We start from the raw sequence: 14838 nt of genomic DNA, 5'->3' as shown, positions 1-14838 counted from the left end.
AATAATAGGGCTACATTTTTGTTTAAGACCTTAACTTTTAAGAAGTTATAGGCTATTAAGAGTGCAATATAATTTACTAGTAAGCTATTGGGATCAAACATTCAAAACAAAGCAGTGTCATTAAGCTTTTGTTTACTGTACACCTGGCTGCACCTTCCGGTCAAATCCTCAATATACGCAACACTCAAAACACTCGCGCCCTGATGAGACAGCCTGTAAAACCAGTTGTTACCTTAGAAACCAGGAATGTATTGTTGCTGGGGTGACAGGAACTCGGACCCTAGGGGCTTGAGTAGGCTACTTGGATAACCCCAGTCTGAACTCAAAGGCCCACATATAGGTTATAGGTTACTAAATACATAGAAAACATTATCATTATGTTATCAAGAATACTTATCCAGGGGTTTTACTGTAAAGATGTGTTTGCGTTTTTTTTTAACAAATGCAAGTGTGGATTATCAACCAAAATATATTTCCCAATGTTTTCTTACGTAGCCTATAGAAACTATAAATTAAAAATTAATTAAAAATTCAACACAACTTCAGACATAGAAGTTTGCCAAAAAATGAACCAAAGGCGTCTGGAACATCTGAACGATCACTTTGAACTGTTTGTCATTTGCCATTTTAAAGTCAACATTCAGTATTTTGTCAGATGAATGAGATTATTCATTCATTTTTTTCACTCTTAGATCGTCCAACTGTCTGACCAACCTGACCAACTTTAGGCTTCTTATCACTCAAAGGCTAAGACTAATTCCCATCATATCACAGATGAATAACCTACACAACATAGAGGGACCCATGTAGCCTACACCATTAACATTTTGCTTTATGTCGATAGATTGGATTATATCAGCAAAAATGCCTTAGCATGTTCTCTGGTTCTACGTTTGAAACCAAATTATTAAATGTTTGCACAATGCTGCCATCTTGAGTGACATAATAGACTGCAAGCCATTTGATGCCTTGAAAATATTGTAGGCTATCATCTCAGACTTGCATACTGACGTACAACTTGTTTCTGATGTCCTAATTGGGAGTGACAGCTGTAGGCTACTTGAACTATAAATAACACATCGTAAAAAAAACTGTTAAAGCAGCTGTTTATTCCTTGACAAAGAAAAAAACTAACAGAAAATTGTATAAAACGGTACAAAACATCACTATCCTTGCACCTTACAGGTTAAGCTTTACATACTGGGAAAAAAAGGAAACGTTTTTGATCCTTCATTGATATTAGGCGAAGCAACATTTTCAGCTGATTGACTAATGAAGCGCTCCGAATGACAGCTGGCGCGCTGTCTGTTGAGAGTATTTGCACACACACGCACGGTGCCTGTGCCAATCGATTTAAAATTCCAGAAATACTTTTTGAACCCTGCAGGCGACGCTGCAAAGCTTCAGCTGCTGCTGTTGCTGGTTTTAACTCTGTTAATAATAGACATGCGCGTTTACAACTTACTCTCGTGCGGGTTGGTAGCTGCCATCTCCACCCCAGCCCCGCCCACATTTCTGGTTCTATTTGGCTCGTTCAAGTTTCCCTTATCAAGCAGATGTTGGAAGTAGACTCCACCAAAGTTGACATGGAACTATAAAACTTGGATACATTTCAATGGACATACACATGGAACTTCCTTTGGGATCAATAAAGTGAATTGAATTTAAGCATATGGCTTACATTTGAATAAATCTGTCAATCGAGTTGCATAATTTGGCTGGTCCATTTCAATGCAGCTATAATGTGATTGAGTAAAACAAGGCCTTCATGATGAATAGGAACAGATCGATAACAGTAGTGGACAACTGTTCAACCTTTCACTTGACATTTACTTGACCTGTATTAATAGAAATACTGTCTTGATTTTTAGAGTCACTTCTAAGTTTATTAGAGCTTCCCTGAGTAGAGAAACACAGTCATTCATTTGATACCAATTGCCTGTTTTTTCTCTCTTTTTTTTCATTGAAAAAAGACCACTTTGGAAATAACACAACGTCTTGAAATGAATTAATACCAAGCCTAACTATATATACTAACGATATACATCATGGTAAACAACGTCACAGACACGGTTTATTGGTTAGGCTTTGCTTGAAGGAGATACTGTATATTGGAATTGGAATTCCCAGTGCAATGTACTGTAAGCTTAGATTGTTTTAGGAACTTGGCCTTTTTAGAATACTATGCATTAATAGTTTGAAAAGGAGAAGGGCATACGATAAGTATGAATACAACGCAGCTGCCTTCGTCACCACGGTGATTTCGTACCACCGTCACTACATTTGGAGTTGAAGAAGCTTGGAAAAGGCAGAGATTCTAGTGCTCTCTAGAATTCAAATGCAATACATGTTGTCATTCTAAATATAGCACAATGACAGTTTGTTGAAATTTACGAGAAAATCTAACTGTAAGAAAATTAAGTAATAAATAAAAAACTAAATGCCACTACAAAAACCTTCATATACTGCGGTTTAAATCCTCGGAAACAATTAATCTGATTTGTTTTGTTTTGAACGTGCACAACGAAAACATAGTTCATTTGAATTCAAACTAAACAATTGATGTAGTACTTGAGTTTGTTGATGATTCATTTACTAAGTAAAAACTACCATTGTCAGATTGTACTGTCGGATTAAGACAGTCGGCACTTAAGATCTAAGACAAAAGGCAGTATCACTCCGCCTTCATTTGGTCCCTGATATCAGAAGGCAATGTGTCAAAAAGCAGGTCCTCCACCACAAGGCCACTGCGCTTCAAGGCCCGACAGAGGCTCAGCTCTGGTGGGAGGACCTCAAAATGGTTTCCCTTGAGCTCCAAATGTGTCAGCTGAACCAGGGAGGAAATCTTTGGTGACAGCAAGGACAGGGTATTCCTACCCAGCTTGAGGGTTTTCAGTTTCTTGCAAAAAAATAACTCATCGGGGAGATTCTCAATCTTGTTGCACGAGACAGAAAAGTACTGTAGGCTCTGAAGAACGCCGATCTCTGGTGGGATAAAGCGAATGTCGTTGTTTGACATGTCGAGATGGCGCAACTTGTTGCATAAAAACAGGTGCGAGGGCAATATTTCAATCTTGTTGTGGCTAAAGTAAAGGCGCTCCAGGCTGCCAAGCTTTTTGACATGCTCCGGGATGTAGGCGATGCTGTTGTGCCACAGCTTTAGGCACGTGAGCTTACGCAGATGCTGGAAGCTTATGATCTCCTCTATGGAGCGAATGTTGTTCTCCTTCAGGTCTAGTTCCTGTAGGTTCGTAAGGCTGAAGATAGCGTGAGGGATACGTTCCAGATCGCAATGCACCAGTTCCAGATCTATAAGATTCACCATCTTCTTCAAGTTGTTCAGCATGACCAGCTTGGTGCCATCGTTGTGGATGTAGAGACGCTGCAGATGATGGGATACGTCTACTATAGACTGGGGGATTTTGGTGAAGTTGCTCTTGAGAGACAGAATCTTCAGGGACTTCAGCTCCCGCAGGGACTCTAGAGTGACAGTCTTGTCCTTGGTGGTATCAGGACTTAGTGAACCAATCAGGTAGAGCTCCTCCAGGTTGCGTAGGCCGTAGAACCAGTTAGGCAGCTCCCTGCTGTCGTCAAACTTCACTCGAAGCACTTTGAGGTTCTCTTTCAGGAAGGAGTTGGCTGCTGTGTGCACCTTCAGGCAGCACTGGTACAGCGAGAGCTCCTGGAGATCCTCCAGCTGGGATATGGAGGCGGGAATGGTGACGTTGTTGATGATCTCCAGCTTCAGCGACTGGAGCTCGGTCACCTCGAATATAGTGTCCGGTAGCCCAGACAGCATAAACAACTGGAGTTCGAGTCTGTTGTTGGAGTTGACCTGCAATTTCAGACGCAGCTTCTCTGCTGTCCATTCGTGGTTGAGGTTGAGCTGTTTAAGTTTGTTCTCACTGACTTCGGAGAGGAACACGGCAAACCGTTTTGAATACAGGGGATCATACTGGTCAATCATGTGAAGCATGAAAGCAAAGTCATTTTTCACATCTGGAATATCATCAATGCCTGTTTCTTGCCTCACATACTCAAAGGAGTATTCTTTGAGAGAGCGGTAAAACAGCCAGTAGGATGTGTAAAGGCACGTGAATCCATAGACAGCCACGAAGCACAAGTAGCAGTACGAGAGCTTGGAGAACAGATGAGCCATGGTGTGGTTACACGAGAAATGCTTGTAGCCTGTCATTTCCTGTATATCCACATTGCAGTTAACTGTGATCTGTACCTCGGACACGAGAGCACTGTTGTACGCAATTATAAGAAGGAATTTTAGCACCTTGATCACAGTCTGACGAACATACATCATGTAGAGGATATCTCCTTCCTCCACGTGCAGGCGGAACTTCTTGACCTTCTCAAACAGAGCTTTGGCTTGTTCACCTTCTTTCTTCTCAAGGACACTTGCTGAAGGCTTGTCCACCACAATCTTCTCTGGGATAGACTTGAGGGACTGTGCCTTCTCTAAACTGGCCTCCACAACAGAGTCGTTTATGTCACACTTGCTGCCCTGGTTCTGTTTCGGGTCCTTTTCCTCTGGGTTTTCACCCGAAACTTCCGACAATGCCCGTGTGGTCCAGGGGGAATCAAAGCATTTACCCAGGATCGAGACAAAATGCTCTATTTTAGAACTAGAGCCTGGAAATTTGAACCAGAAGTTGCTACACACCATGAATATGACTGTGTGTATGAGGACTAGGTATGGAAAGTACTTGGCGTACCAGTGCAAAGCTTTCTCATAGCACATCTGATTGATGAAGCTGTACTGCTGGAGGTCAAGGTTGAACTTGAGGCCCTTCATTTCTTTCGGCAGAGAAGATAGATTTGTGGCGGTGGGTAGAGATGACTCCATCGCAGACTCATTGTTTTGCTGCATTAGAATTGATTGGTTTGGCAAAGACGTTCTCTGTGGAAGGCAGATGATTTTGTCTTGCATCACCTAAAAAGAAAAACAGAACACGTAGGGTTAGGATCTGAAATTCAACAGAACTTGATCAATGTGTGAGGACATTTTATGCCACCAGAGGGCATTAGCGTGTACGTTAGTACAAGCACAGTAAAACAAAATGTATTACAAAGTACCATGAGCCAGCAGCATTGAACACAGTTGAGTAGTATATCTAATCTTCACTTCCTGTGATAAACACAGATGCAAGGAAGTGACTCAGACAGGAAATGGTCAATTAATTTGTTGGTGGCAAGAGACTTCAACAATCAAGTATTTGCCCAGTCTGATTGGTAGGACATTATTTTAAGTTTGAGCTTTAACAGAGGCACAACGTATATTATACATACTTTCATGTAATGTTGATGGTGTATCTGCTTTGAACAAGACAATTAGCTGACAACGTGAAGGGTAAAGGGTGGTGCTGGAGTGAAACACAGGAAGTGCCAAGTCAGAGGCTTCCAAGAGGGCGGATCAGCAGAATCTCGCACTCCAATAGCAGTTTCCCTGGACACAGGGAGAACATCTCCACCTTTCTGACACACTGATTCTGTCTAAATGCTGTTTACTGCCGTTTCTTGCATGAAAAACAACATTCTGCAGGGCAGTTTAATGTTTACCCCGACCACTTTAGATGGAGACACAGCCCCATAATGACTGGAAATGTATTCATTACAACAATAATGCCTGCTTTCACAAGGCCACAGGCCTTTGTCTAAACCCCTGAGAATCATCCAATTCAACATAATAATGAATAATCCACTGTATTTACAAACCATGAAAATACATTTCTAAACAACAGTACTGCTACTGCAGTCCCCCAAGGCATAACAGAGGATGTCATCACACAAATAAAGGGTTCCTGTCAATAAGGGTGGGTTTATAATTGACATGAGATTTAAACCATAGTTGTACCCCAGGCGTACTGTCCCAGACTGGTCAGAGTAACATAGTGACAGGACAGTGGCCTTTACAATCAAGTGTTTATGAACTGTGGGTGGGCGGGAAACCAGTCAGTGGTGGGGTGCAGGAATGCCTCCCCCTTTCCGTTGGTAAACTCCCATTAAACTGTCACACAGCTGGCTTTATTTTCACTAAGTTGTTTGTGCCTGTTTGGACACAAATACACTTTGGCACTGTGTATCTTCATTTCTCAAGGGTTCAGCCCATGTGAATCAACATGCGAATCTTTTGAGGAGAACTTTTGATGATACATTTACTAAGTCAAATGAAGCAACACAAAACACAATTATATATGCATACCTACACACTATATAGTACTGTGGATAAGTCGATATTTTGCACGTGAATACTGTCTCTAAGTATGTTTTTGAATGCATGTTTAAGCGATGCTGACCTGCAGAGTGCATCCAAACACACCAATCATCAGCATGACTACCGAGAGGTAGTCTGTGAACACGTCCCACCAAGGCTTCAGTACCCTGAACGCGGGCTGCTGTTCAGTGAACTGACGGAACTCCGTAACGGGAATCATGGCTCCTGTTGGGACACAAACAGGCAAATTAGTCATCGTAAAATGTTCACCCTTCCTTAGCCCCTCCCCCCACCCCTGTTTTACAATGCTGGGATTTTTTGTTGTTTGCAATGCAAAGTTGTTGTTTACAAACATTGCCTGGTAGGAGGCAAACGGCCTCATGTTGGGACGAATTGGCACTCCAACAAATGGAGGCTAAAACACAAAGATACCTCTGTGAAAACCCGAACACCAAAAACCATCCAAAACACATGAGAAAAGACAACACACACGACTGTAGACAACTTTTCGTGCAAGTGAACATCAAACCATTTAATGATCATGAATGCCAACGATGTCTTAAGGAAGCAAAAGACAGTGAGAAAGTCTCTAAAGACATCCATGCAGGCAGGCCATGTGAGTCCAGCATCAACACAGCCATTAAGTAGCCCTCCATTCACGGCCAACGTGACTTGTGATTTTGTCACCGATCCTGCTTCTCTGCTTTATCATGGCCATGTCCTTAGTCGATGCATCTTCCTATACTTAAAAAAAAAAAGTATACTACACAAACTGTCATGACAAGTGTGTTCTAAGTTCTTAAACAACTATGTGCGTGTTTTGGGTCATGATTGTGTGTGCCCCTGCCTACTGCGTTTTTTACATACCATGACCAAACCTCGTAAAAAGCCTTTTCTAACTTGCACACTGATTCAGCAGCCTGGCAAAGCTCAGTTACTTTAGACTCAGCGGAATGGTTTTCATGAACCATCCTCATCTTTCATTTTCAAATAAACTGTATATTGAGATTCATATTATTTGGATTGTATACTTGAACAGATAAATGGTATCTTGAAACTTAACAGAGTCTATTGTGAAAAAGAAAGACTGTTCCACAGTGTTTGTCTTAAGCTGAAGTGCCCGACATAATAGCACAGCTGCATTGGTTTATACTACTGCAAATAAACAACTAGGCTGAGACCAATCTGTTTATCTTTTGGTCTTTTTGACTAAGGTGTCCACTTCACTACTATTATGCGTTTGAAAACACATATCCTTGGTTTAGGAATATTTAGAGGAGTCTTGCCTTCAACAGTTGTCATGACATGCAGCTGACAACACAAATGAACACAATGGTGGTTTACAGTCCTTCTAGTGTTTCTAGTACTGCACTTAAATACAGAGGTATAGCATAGCATTGAGTTAATTACATACTACTCTGAATATATTAATAATAATAGTGCATTTGATCCTTTTGACCTTCAGCATTATCACCATCAAACAAGACACATGTGCCAGCCTCTTCCTGACAGGAAATGTTGTAGCCAAAAACAGCATACTCTTGTCTGGATCACACCCAGCCCCAAGGATGGCCATACTTCCGATGAGACCATGGAAAAACACTGTATTAGGAACCAGGGTCCGACTTGGAGACCCCGGCATGTTTCTGGTGGATCTCAAGGGCTAAGGACACTAAATCTTGTTTTGGTTTGTTAGAATGGAAAACACATCCCAATTTTTTGCATTCATTTGGAATATCCGTCACAAAAATGACAAATCCATTTCTGAATAACTTTTACATTTTTTGTCAAATATGTAGCCGCCACAAATAACTGGGCAGTTTCATTTATCAATGGAAATCTTTTCACATTGATGGTCCTTGTTTTCCTGGAATATAAAGGAGGGCTCGTGGTTTTCAAGACACGCATGCAGGAAGCCGCACTTTCAGCTAGTACACACACAAGACCATGATAAAACATACCTAATTTGTGTGAAATGGTAGCGGTGCATGAAGCAGAACGGTTTTCATTGTCATGATAACATGTAGCTCACCTCAAAGGTATGTTGGTATAACTTCAAGCCAAATAGATGTTACAGTTGTCATTCAAAAGACTATACAGCAACAAAATAAATAGGATAAAACAATGACCTTACCTTGCCAATGTTCGGCTGTGACGTTCGTAAGCAACTGGACTTTTTAGGGCAGTAGCATGTCCTTGTGGAATATGTGTTCCTTCCCGTCCCGTTATTGCTACGCTGTTTCAGTGCTCTTGCTTGTGAATCACTGAAGACTGCTGTCTCGCATACGTTGTCAGGGCGGGGATTTGAGTTTTGGCAAGAGATTTTTAATAGAGAAGGTCCGCCTTGCAAATTGTATAACAACACCAAACACGGATTTATATGTTTAGAATAACCAAGAAGACTTTATTTATAATCCAACACACTATGCAAGGGCTCCACAATTCATCTTTGGCATATTATCAACTAAAAATAGCGCTTGGACATTTCCTTGTAACCACGTGAGGGAATATTTCCCGAGGTATACGGGAATGTTGAGGGGTCTATTGTGCTATAAACTGCGCCAGAACATTAACATGTACCGGTAGGCTATTACAAATAAAACAGAATCATATAACAAGTATGAGTGATTATGAAAATACGATTGCAGTAGTAAATTCATTTTATGGTGGAAACAATCTTTCGAAATACGCTTTTGAACAATTCAAAATAGACAACAGTCAACGATACAAAAGCTTAAACGAAGGTGTGCGTTGGGGTTTCAACAACGTGGTCACACATTACATAGAGTTCAAGAGACTGCTGTCTCCATAGCCCGCGTTGCAGATTATCGGGTTGCAGTTCAATGAATTGCTTGCACTCTCTGTTTCACATTTGCCCAAATACTCTCTGTCTGACCTCTGGAAACCTTCTTTAACACTGGGGGGAAGAGAGTTGAGAAGACACTCCTCAACCACTAGTCCGTTGGGCATGAGGCACTGGCATGCTTCCAGCTCTGCAGGGAGCTTCTCCAGCTGATTTCCCCTCAGGTCAAGCAGTATAAGGCCAGTCAGCTCACTCACCAGGCTGGGCACCACAGCCAGGCAGTTGTGGCTGAGCAGAAGGGACTGCAGGGTCTTGTTTTTGAAGATTTCATCTGGAAGCGTTTCAATCTTGACAAGGAGAACAAAGGATAACATTTTGCATTTTTTGGGGGGGGGAGGGGGTTAGGGTTAGTCATGAGTCATCTGTCGGCTGTTCTGAGGACTGGCAATCAGAATTGCTTTTCAGAACACATCGAGACATGTCAAAATGAAAGAACGCTTCAAAATACCCCTTTTCACTTTTGTGCATAATAATGGTTTCTGTCATTCCCACGTGCACTCTCTTTCTCAATCACATTTATGACGTCTTCTACAAACATCTCAAGAGGTGAGAAAGCAGGGAAGATGACATACCCGATGTCAAGCTAAGTTGGGGCACTTAAATCCACTTTTACATTAGGCACTCACCCTTTGGCCAAATTCACCACGGTGATAGGCCTATTTGAATTTGTATTCTTCCAGGGTTCTCTGTGTTTATTTCTTGCACGTTCTATAGCCTAAGTTGTATCTCCAGACTTGGTGTGCTTTTTGAAAGTACAATTGGGTACTTAAGAATGTAGCAAACACACATCTGCTTGCGTTTGAGTTTAGAGTCCTCTTAATGAGCCTACAGCAGACTCCCGAGTAAGGCACACCGTATTGGAGTTCTGCTTTTATCCTCAATTTTTTAAAGCTTGATATTCCTCAACTCGATTAAGTTCAGTAGCTTCAAGTTTTATCATAATTACTGATATGAATATAAAATAAGCGAGAATCTGTTTGTTTCAATGCAACTACTTTCAGTTACAAAGCCTGTTTTATGGAATAGATTTGGATAGACCATGCACCACATATCTTACATATTTGTATTATACAGGTACATTTAATATATTTTAATCAGGTATATCTGCATAATAAAGGTTCATGTTGGTATTCTTGAATAATGTGTGGAATTAACATGTAGTTATTTAAATAGCAATGGGGCAGGACTTCAGGGATATTGGGGTAATTGAATGCTCCTTTTTAGTACTGTGTTTCATGTGGCTGGATGCCTTGGGTTGTAAAGGGGGATATTGCTGCCATAGTCTGGGTCTTTTTGTTGTGTTTAACTGTTGTAGGGTGAGATGGGGCAGGGGATCTTTCCTTGGTGGGATTCTATAGGCTATGGGCGTGAGTATAGCCTATTGCTCTCAGTTTATAGCTCAGTTGGAGAGCATTTGAGTGAAGACCAAGAGTTTAAAGGTTCAAATAATCCCTTGCACGTAGCTATGGATTAAAACGTCTGTTAAATCAATACATTATATACATTAGTATTATAAACAACCTCAAAGTGAATTCTCTTTCCAAATACTTGTGGACTGTGCTACATAATCATGCAATACCAGACCAGTGCACTGATCAAAATGCAAGAACTGTTTTATTCCCGGCCGAGCCAAATGACGTTGTGTCCTTGGGCAAGGCAATTCACCCTACTTGTCTCGGGGGGAATGTCCCTGTACTTACTGTAAGTCGCTCTGGATAAGAGCGTCTGCTAAATGACTAAATGTAAATGAATAAATCAGCCAACGTTGGCTGCATACTCACGTTGTTGTTTGACAAGTTTAAAACCTGAAGCCTTTTCAGGTCCTGTACTTCATTGGGAATGACAGAGATGTTGTTGTAGCTAAGGTCGAGATGGCAGAGTCTGCTGCAAAGGAAAAGTTGTGAGGGTATACAGTTGATATGATTGTGACTGAGCTGAAGGTACTCCAGACTCTGGAGGAATCCAATGTGCACTGGGATGTACGTGATGCTGTTGAACTTCATTTTCAGGGTATTTAGCCTTGGCAAGTGTTGAAAACTGATGATTTCCTCAATCGTTTTCAGGTTGTTTTCTCTCAGGTCGAGCTCTTGCAGGTTCTTCAAACTGAAAATGGGGCTTGGTATCCTCTGAAGGTCGCAGTTTAGCAGCTCTAAGCTGGTGAGCTGTGTCATCATTTTTAAACTCTGCAGGACCGCGAGCTGTGTGCCTTCGTTGTCTATGAAAAGCTTTTTTATTGAAGGAAGTGAATTTGTGATCACTTTAGGCAAAGCCGTGAGACTACACTTAAGGAATAACACTTTGAGATTCTTTAGCTTGGGTAAACCGTTAATGAAGGCCGTATTGTCCTGAGAAAACATGCTTCCATACAGATACAGTTCGCATAGGTTAAGCAAGTTGACGATCCACCACGGCGTTTGGTCCACCTCCGTGAATTTCATCCGAAGAATCTTCAGCTTCTCTGAGAGAAAGGCCAGCGCGTGAAGGTCCACTGTCGCTGGAGAATGGTCCAGCCACAGCTCACTAAGTTGTCCCAGTTGAGTGAGCTTCTGTGGGAGTCTAGCGTCCGGGATGAGCTGCAGTTTCAGAACCTCAAGGTCCCTAATGTCGAACACAGCATCAGGGATGCCGCTGAGAGCAATCAGGTGGATCTCTAGCTGGTCTTGTGTGTTGCGCACTAGCTTCAGCGTTAGCTTTTCCAACGGCCAAAGGTAATTCAGATTGAGCTGTCTTAGTTTCTTCTCACTGACCTCAGATAGAAACACAGCGAAACGTTTCGCGAACAGGGGATTGTATTGATCAAGGAGGTGCAGGATGAAGGCAAAGTCATTCTTGACGTCGGGAATGTCACTGAAACTGCTTTCTTCGCGCAAAGATCCAAAGGAGTATTCCCGGAGAGAGTTTCTCATCACCCACCAAAAACTGTAGAGGCAAGTGGAGCCATAAACTATCATCAGTACTGTGTACACTAAGGACAGGAGCCAGAAAATGGTGGCCAACGAGTGAACACATTGAAAAACCTGAAAGGGCATTAACGCCTGTGTTTTAACCACACAGTGCACATCAAACAGGATGCGTGAAGCTGCGTAAGGGCTGTATGCCAGAGTGAACAAAAGAAACACAATCTTTATAACAATCTGCATCATGTACACGTGATAAATGGTGTCTTTATCCTCAACGTGCACTTTCAGTTTTTTGACCTTTTCAAAAATGGCTTTGGCTTGCTCTGCTTCCTTCTTGTCAAGTACGCTGAGTAGCTCAGTACCCATTGGCTTCCTGCTCTCGTTTGAAGCTAATGTCTGAGAGACATCAGGAGGAGAGCAGATGCTCATAGACGGCTGCGATCCTTGCTCTGCCACCGTCTCTGACAGGGCACGGGTAGTCCAGGGCGAATCGCAACATTTGTGTAAGATGGAGACAAAGTGCATTAGCCTGGAACTGGTGCTCGGGTACCTGAACCAAAAGTTGCTGATCATCACGAGAGCCAGTGTCTGTAACATTACAACGTAAGGGAAGAACTTGCCAAACCAGTGGAGGTGCTGTTCGTAGCACACGGCATCTACATACGCGTACTGTTGAAGATCCATCTTAAGTGTTGCCATGGAGATGACTGAGAAGCTAGATTCAGCAGCACTGTCATTCAATGAATCACCTTGGTGGTTGACTGCCCCACAAAAGTCAGTTGATGTGATTTGACAAGGGACACAGACAATCTTGCGTAGTGTGAGTTGGAGGGTACCTCCTAGAGTGCCAATCATGAACATCATGATGGTTAGGTAATGGCTGAAAACGTCCCACCATGGCTGGAGAACTCGATACAGGGATTGCCCACGAGCAAAATCTTTCAACTCTCCATCAGAAAGCATCTTGGTTGCCTACTGTAACAAAAATCCACAGATTAGGAAAATCCCTGACTTGTCAACTTTATTATGACTTGTGTCTCTGATAACAATGTTGTTAATGTGGGTCAACTGTTAGCTAGTCTATCTTATTAAAGCTGGGTACAGCCTAGGGTTAACTGCCATAAGTCTGCTAGTTAGCACTACCGTACAGTAGAGCTAGTAACGTTCGCTAACGTTAGCTAGCTGCCAACGTTTTAGACTTTGTTTATTTCTTACATAACAGTCCATACCTTCTGAGTTTTTTACACTGTCTTAATAGTGAAACATGTTTTCAAGTGGATACGTAAATCTAGCTTGTTTGAAAAGCAGAAAATAGTGTCAAACGGACAAGTGCGTCTTTGAGTGTCAGGCTAGAGACAAATGCCTCCTGCCTGGCAACAAACGGTTGAATGCAATTATGCTATTATTTATATTATCCACATAAAACAGTAGCTAAAGCTAAATCAAAATATTACACTTTACATATTCCTGCCCGTTAACTGATAAAAATATAACTAATTTGAAAAATTGTAATGAAAGATCTAAGGTTAACTGAGCCTTTAGTATAAATGAAAAATGAACAAAAACTAACATATTTGCAACAAAAACACGTTTATAGTCCTGAACATTTAAAGAAATATTTTATTTATAAAAAAATATTATTTCTTTGAGAAGCATCTGCTCACTTAAAATCTATTTTAATTTGATGGGTTTGATGAAAATCATCCCGACTTGACTCTCCAACACAGTGAACAGGATACACATTGTATCAAATGAACATCATTGGTCAACCAGCTAAAAACAACCGGTTCGCGTTACTGTAAGCAGGGAATGTCTAAGGCAGCCATACAACTACAGCAGGGAAGTTGTTCTTGATACAAACTGGAATAATTCATTCAGTCATAATGAATACATCCTCCCCTCGAATGATACGTTGACGTAAACAGTGCCACCTTATTTTGCACTTTGTGATTGGCCAGAAGTAGAGGAGGGGACATTGTTTGTTTCCGGTAGACTGTAAGTAAGTGCTCGGCGTTATAAATCGATTTTAAAAGTCATTTTTTTGGAAATGGGATTTGTCGTATGTAAAGAGTCAGTGTCTTGCAACATGCATTTTATGTTGAAATACTTAGTGTGTGACATGTTGCCCTCTGTTGCACGCTTAACAAAGGTTAGCCTTTTGATAGCAGAGTGCAAACTAAGTAAATGAGTGTTGCTTCTTAGCAATGCGCTTTGTGTTGTCCTACAGTAATCAGGTTTGTAATCTGCAGACATGAACAGCCTATGGTGCTATACTAGGTCGGCAAGTCATTTCATAAAAAGCAGCTGCAACAGAACATTTTCCTCATCACAAGTACGTGCCACACATCAGAATCAGAAATCAGAATAATCTAAACCAGACTTTTCATTCTGAATATAAATTGAATTGTATCATACATGTGTCATTCTTTATTTTCTTATTCTTCAGGCTGTAATGGCATCACAACGACATAAAAACTCCAGAAGGATTGAGGGACTTGACAAGAACGTGTGGTAAGATGGTTGTGCTAGTCATATAATTATGGGATGACACAGTATTTCATTCAGCAACACCGTCAACTTTTTAAAATTGTTTTAACAATAGGGTGGCCTTTACATCGGTAGCAGCCGACCCCTCGATTGTCAACTTGGGCCAGGGTTACCCAGACATACCGCCGCCTTCCTATGTAAAAGAAGGTCTAGCCCAAGCTGCGTTAGTGGACAGGATGAACCAGTACACCAGAGGCTTTGTAAGTGTTTTTATTGTTTGAACCATCCTGCATTGAAATGCGATACCGTGCATTAGGGTATCCATTAGCAACAGCGAGACATTCGAAACGGGCCAGCGAGGT

General features: G+C 41.6%; 3 protein-coding genes across 11 annotated transcripts in view; 1 reads left to right on the top strand and 2 right to left on the bottom strand.

Annotated features, from left to right (window-relative positions):
• LOC146221304 (kynurenine--oxoglutarate transaminase 3) overlaps positions 1–14838 on the top strand; it is a 29959-nt gene that overhangs the window by 11002 nt on the left and 4119 nt on the right. For 2 of the 7 annotated variants that reach the window (XR_014750738.1, XM_084692414.1), the window contains exons 1-4: positions 13774–13984; positions 14217–14321; positions 14436–14500; positions 14592–14736. Coding sequence is in view for 5 of the 7 variants with exons in the window: in XM_084692414.1 (XP_084548540.1) it covers positions 14241–14321; positions 14436–14500; positions 14592–14736 (291 nt within the window). In the remaining 2 variants the exon portion in view is untranslated. The other 5 variants (XR_014750739.1, XM_084692415.1, XM_084692416.1 and 2 more) reach the window with 5 other exon arrangements.
• On the bottom strand, positions 1090–8495 carry LOC146221306 (volume-regulated anion channel subunit LRRC8C-like). The gene is made up of 3 exons (XM_084692637.1): positions 8361–8495; positions 6309–6451; positions 1090–4945 (listed from the first exon to the last, which is right to left on the bottom strand). The coding sequence occupies exons 2-3, from the start codon at positions 6444–6446 to the stop codon at positions 2675–2677; spliced, it is 2409 nt and encodes an 802-aa protein (XP_084548763.1). The 5' UTR covers positions 6447–6451; positions 8361–8495; the 3' UTR covers positions 1090–2674.
• Positions 8594–13485, bottom strand: LOC146221305 (volume-regulated anion channel subunit LRRC8B-like). 3 transcript variants are annotated; one of them, XM_084692413.1, is made up of 4 exons: positions 13219–13485; positions 11073–12964; positions 10871–10973; positions 8594–9376 (listed from the first exon to the last, which is right to left on the bottom strand). In XM_084692413.1, exons 2-4 carry the CDS (start codon positions 12950–12952, stop codon positions 9005–9007), a joined length of 2355 nt encoding a protein of 784 aa, XP_084548539.1. In that variant the 5' UTR covers positions 12953–12964; positions 13219–13485; the 3' UTR covers positions 8594–9004. The 3 variants fall into 3 exon arrangements, with proteins under 3 accessions (XP_084548539.1, XP_084548538.1, XP_084548537.1); XM_084692412.1 differs by having other exon boundaries at positions 10871–12961; positions 13219–13480; XM_084692411.1 differs by having other exon boundaries at positions 10871–12964; positions 13219–13478.

The sequence above is a fragment of the Hypomesus nipponensis genome, chromosome 26, assembly GCF_054491055.1.
Source record: "Hypomesus nipponensis isolate SF chromosome 26, ASM5449105v1, whole genome shotgun sequence".
Taxonomy (NCBI): domain Eukaryota; kingdom Metazoa; phylum Chordata; class Actinopteri; order Osmeriformes; family Osmeridae; genus Hypomesus; species Hypomesus nipponensis.
Note: the sequence above shows the minus strand (reverse complement) of the source record. Positions and strands in the feature narration are given on the sequence as shown.

What these genes read in the sequence shown, in the direction of transcription:
- LOC146221305 (XM_084692412.1), bottom strand. Translation starts at nt 12,952, where the DNA reads ATGCTTTCTGATGGAGAGTTGAAAGATTTTGCTCGTGGGCAATCCCTG. An exon ending in TAAACTTGTCAAACAACAAC is followed by an intron (nt 9,377 to 10,870) that starts GTGAGTATGCAG and finishes CTCCTTGTCAAG; the next exon opens with ATTGAAACGCTTCCAGATGA.
- LOC146221306 (XM_084692637.1), bottom strand. Translation starts at nt 6,446, where the DNA reads ATGATTCCCGTTACGGAGTTCCGTCAGTTCACTGAACAGCAGCCCGCG. An exon ending in TGTTTGGATGCACTCTGCAG is followed by an intron (nt 4,946 to 6,308) that starts GTCAGCATCGCT and finishes TTTTCTTTTTAG; the next exon opens with GTGATGCAAGACAAAATCAT.